At 37.1% G+C, this 23,826-nt stretch overlaps 1 protein-coding gene across 1 annotated transcript; it reads left to right on the forward strand.

Annotated features, from left to right (window-relative positions):
- Nucleotides 1-611: 611 nt before the first annotated feature.
- Nucleotides 612-23,316, forward strand: LOC103723352 (asparagine synthetase [glutamine-hydrolyzing] 2). The gene is made up of 14 exons (XM_008814246.3): nt 612-952; nt 2,868-3,006; nt 3,732-3,827; nt 4,196-4,337; nt 8,142-8,237; nt 8,431-8,525; nt 9,604-9,765; nt 16,738-16,818; nt 16,923-17,144; nt 17,893-18,027; nt 19,973-20,053; nt 20,161-20,247; nt 20,402-20,509; nt 22,756-23,316. Exons 1-14 carry the CDS (start codon nt 873-875, stop codon nt 23,002-23,004), a joined length of 1,773 nt encoding a protein of 590 aa, XP_008812468.2. The 5' UTR covers nt 612-872; the 3' UTR covers nt 23,005-23,316.
- The last annotated feature ends 510 nt before the right edge of the window (nt 23,317-23,826 follow it).

A 23,826-nucleotide genomic window follows, 5' to 3' on the forward strand; every position in this document is an offset into this window, starting at 1 on the left:
ACTGGAGTGTGCACTCTATAGAGGATTGATGACATTTCATACCGAAACAAAGTAAACAAACTAACTATTTTGTTATTTTTCTTGAGAGAAAAAAGAGCGGCAATTCAATCATGCTTCATTAAGAAAACGAAAAAAAGATAATAGAGTGATTTTTGGGCTCTTAGGTTTGTGCTTAATGAGTTGCTCCCACCATATTTGTCCACAACTATCCCAAAACTGGATTAACATTATATCTTTCATGCGAAAGAATGGTTGGTGTTTTTTCACAATGTTGACCATTGGATCACACCCCATACAGTCAAAACAATCTAAACTCATCAATTTATCCATATGGATACAATCTAACGTTGGATTGGCGCGAACGAAAGTGAATCCCTCTTTGGTGCGAATGATACAACCCGGTCCCTCAAAACCTGGGGTCAAGGTCTAAAACTTTGGCTCGGATCGCAAGTGCTCGCGCCGACCAAATCCATCCTGACCCTACCACCTTGGAATAAAAAAACACCGAACCACGGCCACGCCCAGATATTATACTCTCCAACACCCACACGTGCATCTACGCCACTGTATTAGTGACGTGTCAAACAAAAAGCACTTTATACTATATGGTCGTATACTCTGGACGTTGCAGCTGATCCCTGGAATCCCGTTCCACGCCGGGCCACAAAGAAGGAAGCCCTAGGACGGGATTCCAGTCCAATTTGACCAGATTCTCCGAATCCAAGGGCTGCCTCTTCCCTTAAAGCGAGGGGAACCGCTCTTCCCGTCTGTGACCTTTTGGCTGCTGCCTCTCTCTGGATTGCGGCCAAGAGCGTTGGTAACGCTTTCACGTCGAGAGAGAGCGAGCGAGCGAGCGAGAGAGAGACGCAGCCATGTGTGGAATCCTCGCGGTTTTGGGGTGTGCCGACACGTCCCTCGCCAGACGATCTCGAGTCATCGAGCTCTCGCGGAGGTATTTCCCCAATTTTGATTTTTATTCTCTCTGTTAATACCTTTCTCTTGGTCTTCTTTCTGATCTTATCCGCTCAAATGCCTTCTTTTTGATGCGAGAATGTTCTTTAGATGGCAAAACGCTCTTTGGAATGCGTAGATATCCTGTTTTGAAACATTATAATAAAAAATGCAACCTATCTGATGTATGTAATATGTTGGGTTATCAACACTGTGGATTTCTGTCGGGTTTATTGATGTACTTGATAGTGTATTGACTTTAACAAGGGCTTGAATTTTGTGTTTAGTCTTTGTGCTGTTTTGGTTTGTTTTGCTTCTTCTTCTTCGTCTTCTTTTTGCAACATATAATTAAGAGCAGAAAAGTGAATCATACTCATTATATCTTGTTTAACTATCCATGGCTGCTGTATGGATCCTTATATGCTTATTGTTTTTAGGGTAATAATTTGTCTCGGTGCAAGATTCTCAAATCTTTTTTTCCCCATGAGTTTGATCTATCTTAACTTTTGATCCGTGTCAGTTAATGTTCTTTCCATCCTCTTTCTGGAAACATCTTCTTAGTGCCTTATCAGGTCTCCAGTGCATTTGTATAAAACAAACTTGAGTAACTGAATTTTTTTACCAAGAGCAAAAATCTGCGATATGTTAGAAGATTAAGGAGAAATTCGATAAGAAACGTCATCAGGATAAGTTAGAAAATTGAGCTATGGATTAAAAAATATTGAGAACATTTCAATGAATTAACATAATTTAAAGACTATTAGAACTATTTGGAAAAAAAATATGAATTTTAGTACAGGTTGCCAAATATTGGTAAAGGTATCTTTTCTTTTGGGGCTATTGTTGGGATACAATTTAGAAAATTGTTGGTGAATTATCAAAAAATCAGGTATTTTTATCGAAGGTGATGGGACAACACTTTCTGGTTGGGTTGGGTTATTAAAACAATTGTCTTTATTTTGTGAGAAACTGCTTTTAACCACTATAAACCAGATGCATTTTTGCGATTGAAGTTACTGATTGATTGATGAATAGTTCTTTGAGATCACATTTTGGCATGTGAAATGTTGAATTGAAAGGTAATTACGTATCACTTGTTGCTTGCCTACATTTCAGCATAGATCCCTAGTTTGTTTTTTTTTCTTCTCATTGACTTGCTTGCTATAATGATTGCTTCTGTTTATAGATGCACGGAGTGTAACATTTTTCCCAAATAGATTCATAACTTGCAGGGACTAGCAAGTGAAGTTTATTGGGATGCAGTTTGGGATGGATGGCTTGGGGGCTTGTTTTTTTTTTTTTAGTGTTTAGGGAAGCTGCACAGTTAATTTTATAATATGAAAAACTAAAATGAATTGAAGATTTGAATTTGAGACAGTACTGTTGAACAAAATCTGTGGGACTTGGTTCAGTGTCATGTTCTATTGTTCTGAAAACTGGAAGCATATGGTTGATGGAGTTGTGTTTTGAGAACCTTCCATTGGGCAGTTGTACTTTTCATAGTTGACACCTGTGTCTAATTTGCTGAGACAATTTTGCTAGCTTTTACTAGATGCTTCTTCACAAAGACAATCAATCTTTGTGCAGTAGCTAGTCATGCTTTTTGACAGAATTAATCTGTATTACGTAGGTGGGGCTTTGTCTTAACTAACACCGACTCCATGTGCTAATATTTCAGTATTCTGTGTTGTTATGAGAACTTTATAAGGTTGCTTTAGGATGCAGATATTCACACATATATGTTGCACAACTTGATGTTGTATGATATTGTTATTGTTTATTTTCCAGTTGTATTGATGAATTAGGATCCTAACATAATTTCCCTTTTCTGAAGTGCATAATGAAAGCTATTAGTTTTGGGTCTTGATGTGAATTTTGAATAACCGATGGGCAGATTTTGTTCTTCTCAAACACAGGTTGCGGCACAGGGGCCCTGATTGGAGTGGCTTGCATTGTTATCAGGATTGTTACCTTGCTCACCAACGATTGGCTATTGTAGATCCTACTTCCGGAGATCAACCACTCTACAATGAAGACAAATCAATTGTTGTTACGGTTTGTAATATTCACAGACTTTTCTATCTTCTATTCCAATATGTCTCTAGTGACATAATGCAATGGAGCTATTGCATATTGTGTTATTTCCCTTGATTATGAGAAAAAAAAATGTTTGGTTAGTCTAATTCCCGTCTCCGAGAAACTTGAGTTATCTAATGGAGAAATTTTCTGGAAATCTGACTTTGAAATGATATAAGGATTGCAACAGGTCAGGGGAAGAGAATTAAATTAGGAATTTGCCGCTATTGAATAAGCTCTCAACATGTAATATCATTTCTAATATTGTTTGTAGAGGAACCAACGGGATGACGGACTTAATAACTGAAAAAGATTTTCAGAGCCTAATTTATGTTAAGGACTTGTCTAAGTTGAAAATCATTGTCTTCTTTGTGGTAAGAATGTGAATCTTTCATGGTATTTCCTCATTCTTTCTATAGTAAGAAATTGTCATTTGTGGTTACACACATGAAGATGGACATGGATTTTGTTTTTAAACATGCTATCAACTCATATAATAGACAATCTATCTGTAAATGTTGGACATGAACATTATCAATTTATTATCACTTGTAAAAAGATCTTTTGAATCGTTGATAGTGTTTTTCGAGTTGTCTATCTTCCTTTTTTTCCCCTCTTTGCACGTCGCCAATCACATGACTGCTGGGATCCTGAATTGTGCCGATTCAGCTAATAAAATTTATATTTTTGGCTGCTCTTTCTAGGTTAACGGGGAGATTTACAACCATGAGGAGTTGAGAGCAAAACTCAAGTCTCACAAATTTCGCACTGGCAGTGACTGTGAAGTGATTGCCCATCTTGTAAGTAATGAAAATATACAGAGATTTTTCCTGTCTTTTTTTTCTTGTTGCCATAATGGTTGTGAATTTAGGATGTCAGGTCTAACAGCATATAGAAGTGCTCCTCAGCCTTCTGCTAAGGTCTCTTGGTGGTGTTACTGGGTATCTGGGATTTATTGCACTGTCATCATGGTTAGTGGGGTTTAGGGATATCACAAAAGTGTTGCACGCCATTGTGTAGCCAAAACTGCCTACAGACTTCATCTGGCAAAAAAAATAATTCTGACAAGTTTTAAATGCACAAACACTAATAGATTATAATCTTTTGCATCCCCTGTGTTCTAGAAGTCTTTTTTAAATATTTTTAAAATCCTCTATGCTGTCCACAGTATGAAGAGTATGGCGAGGATTTCTTGGATATGTTGGATGGCATGTTCTCATTTGTTCTTCTTGATACCCGCAATAAAAGTTTCATTGCTGCACGTGATCCTATTGGAATTACTCCCCTGTACATGGGCTGGGGTCTTGATGGTATGTGGTAATAACCTGCTGGAATGCTTCTATAAAATGTATTGTGAACTTGATGAATTTTAGTACGTTTCATTTTTTATTGAAAATACTTCATTCTTATCTTCTGATGATTTTATGACAACTACTGTCACTATTTTGCATATCTAATCTTAATCTAGAATGGAGCATAATTAAGATAGAATACCAGATTCAAGCAATATGTTGTTATTTGTGATTGGAGAGATGCACAACTGTGAAAAATTCATTTCCCTACTATTTTTGGTTTGCTAAGAATCTCTTTTCGAAAATTTAAAGCAATCAAATGAAGGCTAGGATTGTCAACAAAGTTGATTATCATGAACCAAATAGAACCTGAAATGAGATCTGATGCAAGTAATTGAATCTGAAACATTTTCAGATCAGAACATTTTCATGGACCGCATCCATATCCCTTTTGGTTCAGATTATGTGGAATTTTGATATGACAACCCGTTTTTTTTATGGGAAGAGAAAGAATGTTTCTTATCACGTATATTTTAATAGACAAGACCAAGGTCTGCTGAATCGGGTTGAACCGCCCGGTTCAGACAGTACAGAGCCGACCTGATGCAAAACCGGGTCGATTCACCATTTGAATTTGGTTTCGGCCTACGGGCCGGAACCACAAAGAGACCAGCCAGAACCGGTCCTTTTCGGATTAGGATCTGCTGGAACCGGTCCTTTTCGGACTAGGATCGGCTGGAACCGGTCCTTTTTGAATCGGAACCCGTCGAAACCTGTCGGAACTGGCTGGTTCGATGCTGCCGGTTCGCACCGAGTCAACCCAATTTTGAATCGGGTTGACTGTGGGCATTGTGGTATTATGGCATGATTGCTGCTACTGTGGCAATAATGCCACAGTCTACCTGATGGCCTTCCCCAATGGAGTTTGACATAGGCTCCGCCGCTTATCCGGATCTTCTCGCAGACGGTTTTCTCGAGTGACTGTGAGCGCAATTGGTCCACCTTCGCCCTCATCCACACCAAGTAGAAGAATCGTTTGACATAGAAGCGCCTCAACGACCTTGTATATGTTCACTATAATCTGAGGTTGAAGCTAAAGTGCATTCAGAAGAAAGTAGAGCTCGAGTATAGATATGATCTATAGTGCTTTTGTTGATGATGAGGATGATCCTATGATCAGATAGGTTGTGGGCCAGCACCAGGAGCCGGAGTTTGACGAGCTAGGATTGCCTCCACGACTGGCCAGCTTCGTAGCCAGCGAGGCTAGAGTCGATGCAGGGTAATGGGCTAAGCGCAACATTCCATGCATTCCTACAGGTGATCAACCACAGCCACAAGAAAGCTAGTCACCATATGACTCTTTGTCCAGACATTCTCTCAGAGATATGATTGAGAGATGCTTAGACATGGCCGCTACGCTACCCAGTTGCGTCGGTTAAGAGGGCGACATAGCCAGATAGAGAGAAGCACGAAGGATAAAAAGGCAGCTGCTTAGCACACAAAAAAAGCACCTGCAAACCCTAATAAAGAGTGTCGAGGAGTCCTGAAGCAGCATCGATGATAGTTTTAGTGGTCATGGATCTGCTGGCCATGGCGAAAGTGGAGGACAGGAGACCACTGTTTATAAGACATAGCCGTAGGATGGTCTTCGATACAATAGTGAGTCCTAGTTTACGCATGCTATATAGGATAGGGACCACGGTGCACAATCTGGTAGAGCCTGCGAGGATACGATTGCATGTAGAAGATGGACTCCTCGAGGTCATTCAGGATGATACGATGTAGTTGCAGATGACCTCGCACGTGGAGTAGGATCCATAAATGTATTAGGTTCTAAGTCGTATGTTGGATCCTATTATTCGTAGCCACAGGTAGCCTGTGACCCATATAGATATGGATATGGATCTGGTGTGTCTGAGGTATCTTTCGGTGATTACTACCTTATGCAGTTTGGAGCATCTCATAGGTCGGATTTGGCTGCCTACATATTCAGACGGATCTCTTCACAGTCGTATTATCAGCTAGAAGACACCTCTCAAAGCTAGAGCTTCAATGCGAGATCCTAAAATGCTTATAACTCGACGTGCGTTTCTTATGGGATGAACGTATAAGACTACAATGCCCACTTGATTAGAGGGGTGGGTTGATGTGCCTCCTGACCATGCTTATGATTCGAATATCTACAAGAGCCATCGCCATTCAACCCAATTTTAGATATTGGTACGCATATTGTACTTTAAATGTATATAAGTGATTGTATTATTTTATATTTTTTACGTCACTACTTGAATTGAGGATATTTTATATTGTTCCTTGTAGAATGCAATATCTCACTAATCATTTTATGGTTTGTATAATTTTAAAATAATAAAATACATCATTAGGTTAAAATGGGATCATAGAAACATCAAAAAAATAAAAAATAATTAAAAAAAATCAAATTACACTTAAAATTATTGAAAAATTTTAAAAAAAGTGATTACCAATTAAATATTCTTGAAAAGTAAAAAAAATGGGCATGCCGGTTTCGTATCGGCACGCTCTAGCGGTACCGGACTAGAACCGGACCGTACTGACTGCCGACCGGTATAGGTCCCAACACCGGTTCGACGGTCCTTGGACGAGGCCAATCACAGTTGTAGATGGGTTAGATGCACATGTATGCGAGATTGGACCCTTGTGATGAAGTTGCATGGTCTGGTGGGACAATTTGCTCCTTGTTCTTCTGTTTCCCTAATGAAGATCCCAAGGGAGGCAAAGACAGAAACAATCCGGTTTTAGATGAACAGGATGCAATCTTGATTGCTGATGTTACGGGGACCCTCTGCTTAGGGCGGAGTGGCTCAAGAGGGGACGGGGGGTTGTGGAGTCATCCCGCAAGAGTCCGCACATTAACAGTAGTAGAAGGCCACATTTATATTGAAAAAATATTGTTTTATTGCAAAAATAACAAAAAATTAATATTATATGGCTTTGATTTTTCTGTATATTATCCAAACAACTTTGTGCTCATATTGGATACTGCAATGAATCAAAATCACCCACTGGAGTCATCAGTGAATCCTGATTGTTGTATTCTACATCCTGGACAGTTTTGAAATCAACATTTGAGTCATTGTATCTGAAGCAAAGCTTTAGACCTCCATCATGAATGCCTTCATGTTAGTCGCATATAGTCTTGGACTAATGGCCATAATACAAGTTGTACGAACCATAATCATAGGACATTTTTGGTCATATGCTACTGCTTTTGATTTTCTCTTTTTCACCTGTTGACTCTCCTGAGCTTGACCCTTTGAACCAGCCAAGTTGACTTGACTGTGAAATGAACGTCTAGCAAACCCTTAAATTCGTAAGACCTCATAACCTTCTTAACTAAAATTCTAGCATCATACTTCTGCATTATACTGACCTTGCATTCCTACTTTAGTCTTTGTTGCAAAAAAAGAAAACTATTCAACTTGATCACATCGCTGTTGCTAGATAAAAGTATTTGAAGCATTATTGCTCCAGATCCACTGTGGTTTACTGATTTAAAGAATATTCTTGATTATGCAGTTATCTTTTCATAAATTCAAATGTTTCTATCTGTTGTAGAACTATGGTTGTAATTGTACCACGAAGAATATTACCTCATCTGCAGTTTAATTTAGTTGCAAATTATTCATATTCCTTGTATTAGATCAAGCAAATATTTGCTCTATCACTAACACTTTATATACGCTGCTTTTTCTTTTTTTCTCTCCCTCCCCCACCAAAAAAAGCATGTGTATAAACTTCTTGAGCACTTCTAATGAGTGAACAGTGTTGGTTCTTTGACAGGATCTGTTTGGTTTGCTTCAGAAATGAAAGCTCTTAGTGATGATTGTGAACGATTTGTGTCCTTTCTTCCTGGGCATATATATTCCAGCGAAAAAGGTATCATTTTACAAGTGGTTTAGATTAAACAATACCATGGTTTTTTGTTGTATAATTAAAATTAATCAAATTTTCTCTTGGAAATTTGATGCTTATTCAATTTAGTTTTCTTCTCTATTATCATTTATGGTTACTAATTTAAAATTAAATCTGTTCTCTTTCACGTTTCTTATTAATCTATTATTGTCTGCAGGTGGGCTAAGAAGATGGTACAACCCACCATGGTATTCAGAATGCATACCATCGACTCCTTATGATCCTTTAGTTTTACGGCAGGCTTTTGAGAAGGCAAGTGCTGAAAATTTATTATTCATGCTACTGAATTTGAATGAAGCAAACCTGTGGTTACCAGATACCTTCTCTTTACCTAATTTCTCTCTATTTATTTTTTTATTTCTTCAAGTGTGAAGGCACTGTTTACAATGCTTGCAGAATTTCTTAAAATTCTTAGGTTTTTAAGTTACAATAATATTGCAATGGCTTTTCATCTAAATGAACTTCCATTTATGCTTTGATAATGCTGCATGTGGCCTGTCTTAGGCCAATTTACTTAAAAAGTAGTTGATAGAACAAACTCTATAGTTGACAAACTTTTCCAGGATATGCTTTGTGGTTATGCCATATTCCCAACTTCTGAACTCTATCAATAGATTGCATGCTCAAACAGTCAATCTGATGTTTTTTTTGCCTTAAACGACTTTTTCTTATATCTTCTACCAAGGGTGACATGTTTTGAAATATCAAACCAGCACTTTCTTCTTCTTTCATTTGTCCTTGTGGTATGTATTTTTTCCTCCTCATCTTCATCATAGGAGTTGATAATCTATCCTATATTTGCAGTAGCTTGGTTCTTGTTAAAGAGGAAAGGCATTCTTATTTCTTCTTAAAGAACAAAGCAGACCAACATTGTGAGAGCTCTTTTTTGAATCTCTTAGCATTTTAAATCTGTGGATAATTTTATATAGTGTGATCATATTGCTTTCAAAAGAAATAATTGATATATCATGGACGGAGCATGTAATAACTTAACAGTACTATATCTAGTTTTATGGACCTTAAGTATAACAATACGACCATTGTTTCCAGAAGGATATCTGTTGCATGCATGTGCGAGTCATCATCTTTGCTTAGTATTATAACTACATTCTCGATGGTGCATGCTGCCTGCACATAACATGGTGATGATTATCTTTCCATCAAAACCACTTTTCTGATACACCATGATCACCATAATCTTGTTTCATCAAATTGAAGTTTGATTAATTATGTAGAGGTGTTGTTAGTGAGCTGGTTGTCATTCAGTCTTTGCTTTTCTATATCGCTGCATTGTTTGTCCTTATGGTCAGATATTTTTGTAATCATGCAGGCTGTTATCAAGAGGCTGATGACAGATGTGCCATTTGGTGTGCTCTTGTCTGGTGGACTTGACTCCTCGCTAGTTGCTGCCGTTGCTTCTCGGCACTTGGGACAAACAAAAGTTGCCAGACAATGGGGATCTCAGTTGCATACATTCAGCGTCGGTTTGAAGGTCAGATTTTTTTTGTGTGGCTGATGTCATGAAATTATATACAAAAATTAGAAGTTCTAAATTATTTTATATCATTGTAGATTTTTTTACTATAATAGTTGTCTTCTAATTATCTTGTAAAATATTCTTGCTTAGATATATTTACTAGCTTCGCACTTGGATAGACTGCTATACTGACCTGATAAAGATTTAAAATAATCTTGAATTTTCATTGTCTTTCTTTACTATATTTTTTGCTATTATGGTTGCATGTGAATGTATATCATGAAGATTCTCATAATAGAAATTTAAAAAAATGTAAACTATTTAAGTTTATGATATTCTTTTAACAGTTTGCATGATTATTTCCTTGTGATTATAAATTGTTGCAACTTACGTTGCCAGTTATATTTGACTTGTTTGGGAAATGCTTTGTCTGCAAGTGGCAGTTAAATTGTTGATCAAACAGTTTTGCAATGTCCTCATTTTTGGTTTTTATAATTGGCAAATGCTGTAAAATAATCAGTTATAGAAAATTGAATACTGCACTGTATAAGCAAAATATTTCTATTGAATTAAAAGCTCTAGGTATAAAAAAGAAGCTTAGTGAATTGTGTTAAACTGAATTTGACAATTCATTTTGATGAAAGCATTGAATGCATAAGCCTGCATGCATTTGAAAGTGATTATAATCTGATCTACTTTGGCCCTGGTAGCTAATTCTCTCAGATCAATTTCCTAGTTTTTCTTCCTTCCTGAAATTGTTGCTCCTCCAAACTTTCAGGACTGCACCTTCGTTTTAATGCATCAACTTTAAGGAGCTATTTCATATGTCCATATTAGTGAAGAACCCTAGTGGCAGACAACATGAATTGATAGGTTGGAGGAGAATCATGAGTAATTGCATTCCAGCTTAAATTGATTTGTTCCATAATACTGTTATTGACTGTAGTAAGTCCAAATAAGTAAAAATTCCTGTGTCTGTTATTTTATCACTTTGTTACTATTTGCTGTTAATAACCATATGGTGGTTGATGGCTACTGATGGATAATAACAGAAGAAAAGATTGCGGTATTAAGAATATAACGCATGTAATAAATATCATTCTAAATTATTACTTAAAAGGTAACATATAAGGCAATATTAAGTAGTCTTAGTGGGTATTGTAACTGTTAAATAGTCTTTCTATAGCTCATAATCAAATTTCAAGGCTGTGTATAGACTGCTAAAGCTGATGTGATAAACAAGTGTCTTCTACAATAGCTAAAGAAATCTAAATCACAGTAGATAGGGCAAAAGCCAAATATACCAATACAAGATGATATTATGAGAAATTAAATTTTATGTATCTGAACTCTGAAATTGAATATAAATATGTTAAAAGGAAGATGAGTGAAAGATAAACTATATATGTATATTGAAGGAAGTGAGGATTAACATCAGGCAGCAAGCAGTTGAGATCTCTAGGGAACACGATTGTATGGTTGTAAGAGTCTAGGAAGAACGGGCTAGGTGGATTATTATAAGTAGCCATATCAAAGGCTATGAAGGCTAAAGAAAAGTCACATGAGATGGGCTTATAGGACAACATGAGTTCTAACTTGATATATAGAGATTTTATCAAATCTTAAGGGTACGGCTGATTTTTAGAAGTTATAAAAGGAAGTTTATGAAAATTTCACAGGTCCATGGTCCTTGCTGCCCCCTTGGATCCACTACTCTTTGAACCCTTTCTACCCATGGTTCATATTAGGCCATTTGTCCTACTTTTAAAAAGAACCATGGATCCTATGACTGGTTAGAAGTTCCAAAAGTGTATGACTTTTTGATGGTTTGATGCTCTGGATGAAGATCACATTCAATATTGTGGATCATTACTTCAAATTTCGAATGGTTGGGACATAAATATGTTAGTTATGCTCTGACATATAAACTCTTGTATAGTTCAAATGCTATGATAGGATCTCCGTCAATGAATTTTACAAAATTATTATACGAATTCCAATAATGCTGTGTACTGCTTCAGAACAGCTATGCCAAATCAGACAGGCACTAATGATGCCCCTCGATATTCGGTTTTCAGCTAGCTGGGTTCAACCAAGGGTACCACTTGGTATTTAGTAGAGCCAACAGGCACTCTCCAATTTGCATTGCTATGGTTCTGATACCAACTGGAACTGACTAGTAGTGAGTGAAAAGGGTAGAAGACCTTTTCTTTTGTTCATAGTACCAGTCCATTCTAGAACTGCACTGGACTGACACTTAACCTATAAGGGGTTGGGTACCAATATTATAAATCTTGATATACACCGTCAGATTTGAATGTCCCTAACCACTGTAAATCAGCTTACTGCTTACATCCATATCAATTGATGTTATTGTTGCTTGAAGGCCCTTAAGGGGCAGTATCCTTTTCCCGGTGCTCTTTGGTAATTAGAGCATACTCAGCTCTTGTAAGCATAAAAGACACTCCATGCAAAGACTATGACCATCTAACCTCATCGCTGGTAAGATCTTGTTCACCATGACATATATAACGTAGTTAGCTAACTACATAGCTCAGCTTCTCTTCTTCTCTGGATTCTCATATTTGAGTTAAAAAATCCTGATGTCTGCTTCCATGGTCCTAACTCCAAGTTTCATTAGGATTTTTCCAGTTCTATATAATGAGACTTAAACCATGGCCCTTAAAAGATTTCATAAAATCTCATTTATAATTTCATAAGGTTAGCTGTATCTCTCTTAAATTAAATGTGCAGTCTTCCTTACTGTGGTTGTTTAATGGTTGACTATGAAAAGCCCTCCTATTTTCCTCTCTCTCTTCGTCCATGTGAACCTCATGCCAACAAATCACAGTTCATTTTAATCTAGCAAACCAGCCACATATACCTTATACGAATAGTTATGATTATGATTTTGTTCAAACACTATAAGATTTCATGAAATTCATATATATCGCGTAGAACCCTGGCCACCCTCTAAGCTCATTATTTGTAACCTTTCTCTATCTGTCTGTGGCCTCTATTACAACTTAATGCTCACTTGAAATGTAAATATAGATTTTCTCAAGGAGCATGGAACTTCATACCACCACTATCGTTTAGGAATTTGTATTGGCTTGTTGCTAGTTGTTGGATCAGATCTCCAATCACCATGTGATCTTCCTTTTCTCTATTCCTTGCTTCATATTTATCACTTTTCCTGGATGTTAGTTTGAGACCTCTTTTGTCTTTGTTATTCCTCCATGTCACTTGATCTCTAGCCATGACTATGGGCTTTTCCTTGGCTCTCATTGATGAAACATTGTTTGAAATGTTGATTATCAGGAGATAGATTAAGAAGCCATTTCAAAGGATCTTACTCAGCACAATGTTTGGAGCAATTGAGGCAAGTCATGAGCCTAGGATAGTCGTGAGAAAGAAGAGACTGGGAATATATTTGAGAGGTAGAGAATAAGATCCTATGTGATGGCCAAACATGGGGTAGTAAAGCTTCCAAGCCCTTTTCTTTCAGCTGCCTTCTTTTGAAATTTTTTAGATCTGATTTCAAATATATACAATTTAATTATTTGTTATCTCCTCTTGTATAAGTTTATTTGGGCTCTTTTCCTCTTTATGGTGAGTTAGATTTCATTATTAAGCAAGCCATTGCGTGATACCTTATGCATGGGTTATGAACTACAGTAGGACAGTTTAACAGTCATTTTCATTGTCTTAAAAGTTGGTATTAACTTATTACTTCTGAAGAAATAACTAAAAGTAATATATAAATTTTAAAAAAATATTTACATGCATAATATTCATAATATTGAATCTTTTTTATGAGCCATTAAAATAAGGTTCACAATACTAGTTTCTGCACCCCATATAAGTACCATGTTGGTACAATGTCGATATGGGTCAGTTTAGCATGTCGACACTTGGTATGCCTCCTTGTGCCAAGTATTGGTTCGGTACCGGCACAATATGGTAAGGCTCGGTACAAGACCATATGCCCTAGTATGGCAAATCTTGCATTAGAAGCCATCAATTGCCATGTAGTTATTAGCAGTTGTGATAGCATGTGATAAAACAATAAAGGCAAGAGAACTTTTTAGTTCTTTGGGCTCATGGTCAATTATAGTGTTATAACGGGCCACAATAGTTCTAGCTATGCCTGTTATTTAATTATAGCTATGTTAATGAAACCATGAACGCTAGAAGCTTTGGAACATAGATACTGGTGACCATATAGGTAATTTTTGAAGTTTGCTTATGATTAAAATAATCTACAGAGGCTTGATAAAATCTAGTGGATTGGAAGTTACAGTTTATGCCCAACAACCATTTTAACCACTTCCACTCTTCCCCAAATGGTAAAAATTTGGATCTGCCTAGAATCAAAACAACCTTGAATGCTACCCAGTTCCCTTAGACTGTATTGATGTGATACTAGCAGAACATGATGTCCGGTAGGGAACACATAATTTCTGATTTCAGTTAGATATATAGGAATTTCATCTGTTCCTAACTGAATATGAGTTGGGTAGACATCGATTAAGTTTGTGAAAAGATATGATGTGACCAGGACAGTATTTATCTGAAATTCAACATTTTAAAAACTTTTAATTACAAAAATAAGTTCTTTCCTCGTTCTTTATGGAAACTTAATTAGAATTAGATCAGGGTGGTGCTTTTCTTATGTCTTGACAATGCTTGCATCTAGATTTCTATTTTCTATTAGCAGAAGTCAAATTTCTTTGATTGTATATATATGAGTATTCAAGTCCACATGGATCAGTTTGTAAACCATATTTAGAAATTTTAAAAAAATGTTTAATGAAAGCAAGACAAAAGGTACATATAACTCTTTAAAAATATAACTACCTTCCTTTTTTTGTTAAAGAAGATATAATTAAATGGGTGTGATAAGATCATACATATATATATCTTTAGATTGGTTTTTGGCTTCATCTGCATTTGCACGTCCAATTCACTAGATGTGCATGGTTGGACATTTAAAGAACCATCATCATACCCATAGGGAAGGTGGTTGATGGATTCATCATCTTTGTAAAGGTAAGGACTATGTTTGCTCATTTTTTGGAGTGAAAAGTAGAATGTTTACTTCTCTTTGCATTACCATTTGATGTGTTATATTTCCACTCATTTTCGAGGTTGTGGAGTCAACTTTAATTGTGGCCTTTTCTACAGAAAAAAGTAGGCTTAAGCTTAAAAGATAACAAGGTATCAACTCAAAGGGACCTGGCCAATATGAATGGCCAAACAAGCCACTGAGCATCAAAAATACAAGTATGGTCTTTCATTTGATTAAACTAATGAGGGAGAAAATTAGTTTTTTATCCTTTGGTGTTTTTGTAGGTTAGATTCTTGCATCCATTAGAAAAGGGAAACATTGCTTTGTTAGCTAATTTTAATTTTTTTGAAAATAATTGTTTGTTTATGTTGTAGTTGGAGAACTCTGCGAAAATGAATTTTTCTTCTCTTTAAGATGATTTATTAGTAAAGGTTCATCAGCAGGCTTAACTTGCACCCCAGATTCAACTACGAGAACTAATTTTGGATGACTTTGATCAAAATCTAACTTTAAATTAGATCTTGGACCACTGGAAAATCTGATTGTAGTATCAAAATGATTAGAGATGCTAAGTAGGTTGAGAGATATTGTTTCTTACCTTCCTCATTTTCTTTCACTCATCTTCTCTTAAACATGGTTCATCATTTTGTCCATCACTTTGTGCCTGGTATTGAAGGTCATATGTGAGGTTGAGTCTCCTAAGGAATAATTAATATAAGAATGGAGGATTGATACGCATATTTGGGTTCAAAAGCTAATGTCTTAAGCTTTTGGTCAAGTTGGGATTCAACATGTATATTAAGGTCTCTTATATTGAACTCCTTGTATTGCTAACAAGTGATGCAAGAACCAAAGGCATAAGGTCCTCTGCAGCTCTCCAAGTAGGAAGGTGCAGCCGTTGGTGGCTCCTGTGAAGAATAGTGACATATTGGATATTAGATTGGAGTCACGAGTCAGAGTGAACCCTTGATGGAGCAAGGAGCTGGTTAAGGTGCAGGTTCTCAATTGAGTGGTAATATTGTAACTTATAAAGAGCATTGTATAAAAGGCATGGTTTCTGACAGAGTGGACTCTTGTAAAATTGTGGTGCATGAATCTGTGAGAGTGATCGTGCTCTTGGGCTGAAGTGATAACACGTGGTGCTCTCAAAATAGTAATAGGACATGAGATTTGTTTGGAGAATAGTAGATTAGACTCAATTGGGAGTTGAAGTTGATGATAAGCTCATAGCTGAAAGGAGAGATTGCTGAAGGTCACATGGGAGTTTTAGTCTCCCATGGAATAAGGAAAATGAGTGATTCACGTACATGCTAAATCTAATGGCTTAAGCTTATGGGTCAAGCTGGGTTCCTACATGTATATCAAGGCCTCCTGCATTGGACTCTTGGTCTCCCTAATAAACTTGAACTTATCTTTTCTTCAAATGCCGGTTGGATGTAGATTGAATGATACTTGGAATTTGAAGATATTGTCAACATGCACATCACACATGATCCTAGCAAAAGCTGAAAGCTACTGGTTGAGCATTGTAATTGGTGTCTTCATGTTTGGGCATCCTAACAAAGACAAACTTGACATAGGGATATATAGTGGGTTTTTATATTCATTCTAATTCCTTACATAGTTGTCTGACTCATGAAAACAAGGATACATAAATTTCCTATGATGCATTTATTCTGACTGGTCATTATGTTTGGAATCAAGTTGGGCTGCAGTTAGTTAAAGTGATCGATAAGTAGAAATTTTTGAAATTTTACATGGATATATTAGCTTATTCCATTATTTTACCGATGTAGATGGTAAGAAGAAGTGATATGCATTGCTGCACATGTTTTTGACTTCACATTGGGAACCAATTATATTCTTTTTCATTAACCTTTTCTTGATGATAAGTTCATTATTATGGTTCTTGTCAGGGTTCTCCTGATCTGAAATTTGCTAGAGAAGTTGCAGATTTTCTTGGTACTTTTCATCATGAGTTTCACTTCACAGTGCAGGTAGGATGTTTTCCTTTTTCATTTTGTTCTATAAATACAAGAATAGACAGAAGTTATGACATAATACCGAAGGCAGTCACAATTATTTTTTTCCCCAATAACAGGAGGGTATTGATGCACTTGAAGAAGTCATTTATCATATAGAGACATATGATGTGACCACAGTTAGGGCAAGCACCCCAATGTTTCTTATGTCTCGTAAGATTAGGTCCTTGGGTGTCAAGATGGTTCTTTCTGGTGAAGGTTCTGATGAAATATTTGGGGGTTACCTCTATTTTCATAAAGCACCTAGCAAGGAGGAGTTTCATTTGGAAACTTGTCGAAAGGTAACTACAAAATGCACTTGTTTCTTTTTCCATGAAACTTATTAGTCTCTTTAATTGTCTTTTCTGAAGATTTTGGTTTCTCCTAGTTTATCATTCATAAATAGAAGATGCATCTAAGACAAGATATCATTTAAATAATTATGGTTTTTTAACTGTTTTATAGTAATAAATGTCTTCCACTTCTGAGAGTTGTATGCTATTAATTTATGAGTTCTATTTAGTTCTTGTGTAACAAAATGTAAGGTGCTTGTGTAACAAAAATGTAAGGTGGATTTTATGAATTCCTGAAGGACTAATTGCATATTGCACGATACCTGTAAGGTTTCATGTTAATTGCAGTCTGTCCATTTTGTTTTGTTTCTGGTAAGCAATCCTCTGTTAATTAAAGCCCATTTGATGATATGCTATCTCTGTTGGTGAAGTTTTATAAAAGCTCAGGCTTTCTTTGATATACATTGCATTCCATGATACCACAGACAGGTGGTTGAGAAGCCACTTCTGTGCATGGAGGTCTTCATGTGGGGACCTGATCACCGTCATCATTTCGTATCTTGACAATTGTTTATATCTTTAGTACCACCGCTCTTTTCTTATTTTAGTCTAACTCTAATCATCCATAAGATAAACCCTTGGCATAAGCTCATTTGACACTATTTCTTTTGTTAGAAAATTCAGGATTATGCAATGGGTAGGAACAGGTTTCGATTTTATTGTTCATGCTGGCTAAAATGTCTTTCATATATTTTAGATTAAAGCTCTGCATTTGTATGATTGCTTGAGGGCCAACAAAGCAACTTGTGCGTGGGGTTTGGAGGCTCGTGTTCCCTTTCTGGACAAAAATTTTATCAATGTAGCAATGGACATTGATCCTGAATGGAAAATGGTACGTGCTGGCTTTTCTGAGCATTACCACATGCCATCATTATCATGTGACATCTCTTAGTACAACATATTGCATGAAAGTTAGTTTTCTTGGATAAGTGCAAGTACTTCTAGAATATACAGAAATGCCTTTCATTTTCTTAGTCGTATTATAGATTATAAACATGTCTTATTATATCAAACTTTTGTTCCGTTCTTTTCTTTATAATCAATATGTGCATATTAGATCCATATGGAAAACAATGATGAAACCAAGTGCTTAGATCATATGCATAGTTCTTATCATGACAATCCAATTCTATGACCAACTAATTGGAACATTAAAGGAGAAAATTAAAGAATTGGTGACGTGCCATGGTCCAGATTTAACAATAGAAAGTGATTAATTGCAATCTGCTTAAACCTTCTTTGAAATGGTAGTATTCAAAGTCATTGGTCAGCCTACATTCCCATGAATAGTGAAAGGAATTTGTTTCTTGTCTTCTTTAAAACTCCAATAAACACTCAAACTTGAGTCACAAGCTAGCTCACTTCTAGTAGATTTGTAGGACCCAATTTTGATGTCAGTCATGGTCGGTATAACCATCCCGAGCCGTCCAGTTCGGGGCATCTCGAACTGTACCGGTGGCGGACCGGGATGATTCCGGCAACGAAAACGAGAACTAGCAACAAAGGGGAAAAAGGGGGAAAAAGTGGAAACGAGAGAGAGAGAGAGCGGGAGAGGGAGGGAGAGGGAGAGGAAGGAAGAGAAAGGAAGGTGGAAGTTGGCCGGCGGAGGCCGGGGCTCCGCCTCCTCCGCGCTATGGCTCCTCGGCCTCCGCGGGCTCTCTGTCGGCTTCCCTTTCTCTCTCTTTTTCTCTCTTTCGTTCTCCCTCTCCTCCACCTCTTCTACTGTGTCGGTACAGGCACGGCACGACACGGGGCTGTACTGACCCATGCCGCCAGGCAACCGGTCTGGGGCTCAGTACTGGCACAACAGTCCTTGGTATCAACTGTATTGAAAGTGCTCTATGACAATGATAATTAAAGAAAAGTCCGTTCTTGAGTAGGAAGCAATGTTTTCTAGTTGTTTCGATATTTGTAAATAAGGATCGATTTTATGTGAAGTGTTGAATTTCAGAATTTTATTCGAAGTTATTTTGTTTTGAAGAAAATGTCTTTGCTAGGTTCAGTCCCTTTTCCTCTCTCTCTACTTGTTTTGTCTATTGGACAATCTCTTTTCTCTATTTCTGTTATAATAATTCTAATATATTTGTTGTGCAGGACTTATTTTGCGCCTATCTTCCTTTAAGTTCAATTTGAAAATTGATCTTATTTCATTCTTTTCGACATACCCTAATGCTTAGAAATTGCTGATTTTGTATATCTGGGAGAATGGGACTGCTTTCCTTCTCTTCTCTATTAACTTGTACCTGAAATTTACTTGTCGATTTCACATATCTGCATGCTATATGATCTGAATGTGGATTTAGGGTCAACATTGAACTGATTCTTTAATTCCATATTTTCTCTTTATGCTTTATCTAAACACTAGGGCAGTTTTATTTAGTTTCTTATTTGATCATAATTTCCAATTTGTTCCTCTTCTGTTCTATTTCTGAAAACTTGACAGCAAGAAAAATGTTTGATCTTTAATCTAGAGTAAGCTTATCCATAGGACCTTTCATGCATATCTATGGTAATATGTCAAGTAAGTTCCATGAGAAGAGTGGATTTTAAACTTTAGCCTCTGGATCTTTTGAGTTACTTCTCATTCCTTTAACTAAAGATATTGGATGGTATAAAATTTTTGGTTATGTGCTACAAAAAAAATTCAATTCAGTTAGCCTCTTCCAATGGATTCAATATTATTAAACTATTTTGATAACTTAATTCAGAAACCTATGAAAACTGTTTGGGAACTAAGTGCTGCACTGATCATAATATCTTCTTCTATACAAATTCAGATAAGACCTGATCTTGGTCGAATTGAGAAGTGGGTTCTGCGCAATGCATTTGATGATGATCAGAATCCTTATCTGCCAAAGGTTTGAAATTATTTTTTGATGAATTATGTTTGTGTTGCTTAAACGCTATCACTAAGTTTCTAAAATATCAGTATCTGAGGTCAGGCTTATTTTTTTCTTTTTTGTAGCACATCCTTTACAGGCAGAAGGAACAATTTAGTGATGGAGTGGGGTATAGCTGGATTGATGGCTTAAAGGACCATGCAAATGAACATGTATGTCATCTCCATAATTCAAAATGAGTGATAGGAAGCAAATTTTTGCATTTTTTTATGTTTATTGGGCATGCCATAAGATAAAGATAATTTTGCAATATTATGATAGTTATTTCTATTATTATATATTTTGCTTCTTTTTCTTTATGGCCAGGTTTCAGATGCCATGTTAAAGAATGCAAGCTTTGTTTATCCTGAGAATACTCCTACAACAAAAGAAGCATACTACTACCGGACAATATTTGAGAAGTTCTTTCCAAAGGTGCGAAAAAATTTCATCTGAAGCTTTATATTTTAGAAAAGTATAAAACACTTTATTAGAAAACTCAGGGAACTTCTTAAATCACTAAGGGTTCATTTTCTTGTGCCTCAGGTCTGATATTTCTTTTAACAGTTGCATATTTTAATCAGATAATTGTTTGTTAATAAATTAGAAAGAAAAACAAGAAGTTGAAGCAAAGAAGAAACAAATTCTTCTTCTTCTTCTTCTTCTTCTTCTTCTTTAGGTACGACTAGTCTTGCAATGCAAGATTAGATTATCCGATACTTCTCTTTTTCCTATTTAGGTGTGGATCCTCCTTCAATCGTGCTGAATCAACGTGTTTTTGGACGTAAAAAAGGGAGGTTATTCGAATAGGTTGGAAGGCCCGAGAAACTTCTCAGGCCTTGCCAACTTACCTTTAAAACAAAAAGAAGAGAGAGAGAATGGGGGCCGGTTTGGAACCAGTCCGACTCGGTGCCAATTGGACAGTTCGCACCGGTTTCGCCCAGAACCGGCCGGTTCAGACTTAGTCCATGAGCTTCGTGGCCAGTTCCGACCTATTTCGGTTAGTTCCTATCAGTTCGGGACCGGTTTTGGCTTGTTTAGAGCCGATTCCGACAAAATTAGGTGAACTGACCCGGTCCCCCACCAGGTCGGTTTGGTACTGGACGAACCGGGCGATTCAACTCGGTTTGGCAAACCTTGCTCCTAATGCTCCACGGTTGTATGGCCTCATTGAAATAAAAGAGTCGTTTCATGTGGCACCATGACCACTTGGTTGACTTCCTTATCACTTTTATTTGATCAGTGCCTGTTATTTAAGGTTTTCAAAAAGGTTTTGAAACTTAATAGTAATTGTGCTTATGTTATATCATGCTGTAGGAAGGACAATGATTAGATGAATAGTCAAAAATATTTTCTAGTATCTAAATGTTTTTCAATATGTTAGCCTTGCAACTTGTTGGAGAGTAATGTTGGAATGATTGTTTGTGTTTGTGTTGGAACCAAAGAATGCTGAACCGACCCATATCGGCTGGTTCAGCTCGTACCGAACCGGTCCAGTCTCTGACCGGTCCGGTTCGGCGTTAAAAAATGGTACCGGATGGACCGGTTCGACGTTAAAAAATGGTACCGGCCCCCGTACTGGCTCGTACCGGCCTCATACCGGCCCATACCAGCCTCCGTACTGGCCGATATCGACCCATACCAACTCGGACAAATATTTTTGGGCTTTTCGAGGCCGAATTGGTGGTACCGGTTCGAACCGGTCCGGTGGCCGACCGGTACGCCTATCGGTACCGGTTCGGCGATCCTTGGTTGGAACCACGTGAAATCTTCCTCTAACCTTGGGCAATATTGATTCCTTTGGATTTTTAGTATATCAATTATGATCAACAGACAAAGCTGTTCAAGAAAATTGAACTAGGCCATTTAGCGTCATGAATTTGAGTTCTGATTTAAAACTGAGTTAATATAGTATTGCACGTGGTAACCAAACATATCTATTTTCTTCTCCTCAACAATAATCATGATGTGCACAATGACTTTGTCAAATCCCAAGGTATTCAACATATGATTTGGGAGTTCCTTAAACAAAGATAAGAGTGAGTCAAACATGGCACTCCCTTTACCTCATTGTGGAACTATAGTCCTAATGGAGAAGGGGATTCTGCAGCTGGTCTCTATTTTTTCATGCTTCGGAGGGCCAAAATATATAAACACACTTCTTAAAACACCTGACCTTGCACCCTCTTATTGACATCAGAAGTCTGATATAGGTTAGTGAACAGGAATGGGGTTGGATGTTCTAGAAAGTGGCTGTAACGTGTGCGTTGCGCATACTAATCTGCATGTTTGTGTATTTTTGTTCCCACTCATTGGAGTCTTGTTTGGTTTATTCAAATTAAGATTGCACGTTGTTCTTTCTGATGCAAATTTTCTTTCCAGAAAAAAAAATGTTGTAGAATATAGCAATCCATTTTGGAGCTAAAGTGAGTTTGGCTCTATGAGCCTTCATTTTTTTTACAAGATTGATATGCAGGTGAAATATACATGTCCAGTAGATATGATCTGTGGCCTATAATGCCATATTTGATTTTCAATTACTTAAATATACTGAAATCCGATTTTTTATAGTGTTTAAACATCCCGTCATTTGCAGTTTTGGCAAAATTTAGTCTGAACAATTTAATAAGTTTGCTTCGGTCTTTGAAGTTTCTTATCAAGCTCAACTACATCGTGAACAGAATGCTGCAAGGTCAACAGTACCAGGAGGCCCCAGTGTGGCGTGCAGTAGTGCAAAAGCAGTAGAATGGGATGCAGCCTGGTCTAAAAATCTTGATCCATCTGGTCGAGCTGCTGTTGGGGTTCACACTGCTGCTTACAAGGAGGTACCAGAAAAAGTATCAGCTTCTGACAGTTCCAGTTCAGTGATTGGTTTCTCTCCAAAACAAGATGGCGCGATTGAGGCAACTGCAACTGCTACCGCTGTTTAAATCTTCGCTTCCAGCCTCACCTGATAGAAACAGAATGAAGTTAGAGAATAGTTCAATTGGTTAGTTTTTCTTGTTAATACCATCGTGTTCCAGCCTCCTTCGAACCTGTGATACTTGTTTCTAGTTGAGCCAACAGACATTTTCATGTATGTTTCATTTTTTGAACTTAATTTGACTTTCGCGTCGTTTGAGTAACTTCAGCGTGGTAAGAATCTAATGGCATGCGTGGATATGATCTACAATCATGTATAAACGAATAAGTGCACTCAAGTGTTCTACATCCAAATGCAGCAGCAATTTTGTTCTCTAGTATATTAGTTGCATGGTTTGCTGTCTCGGTATCGGACTTCATATTGGTGCCACACTAGCACTATATCGTTAAAGTTTGGTATGGAGTTTTTTCAGCGTACCAAATCTCAGTATGCTTCTCATACCAGATACCGGTACTGAATCGGTACGGTATGTTTTATCCTATCAGGTTCAGGTTGGTACGGCGAACCATGATTAGTTGTCTTTGTGGATGGTGTAGGGGGGATGAATCTAGATGATAGTTTTATCATGTCTTCGATGGAAAGTAGGAGCTTTAAAATGCTCCAAATTTTCCAAATCTTGGTCGATATACTACAGTAAAACATCAACCATTACAGAAAAATTAAGGTTAACTTGTTCATCTTTCTTAATCATAGTATTTTATTACATTTGCTTAATTCGTCTTCCCTTTGTCCAAGGAGTTCATTGTAACACTCTCCAGATTTCCCTTGTCTTTGAGGAGGCTGCAACCGGATGAGAATTGATCAGGAAAAGGGGAAGTTTCATTGGTAA

Source organism: Phoenix dactylifera, chromosome 8, assembly GCF_009389715.1.
Source record: "Phoenix dactylifera cultivar Barhee BC4 chromosome 8, palm_55x_up_171113_PBpolish2nd_filt_p, whole genome shotgun sequence".
In the NCBI taxonomy this organism is placed as follows: Eukaryota; Viridiplantae; Streptophyta; class Magnoliopsida; order Arecales; family Arecaceae; genus Phoenix; species Phoenix dactylifera.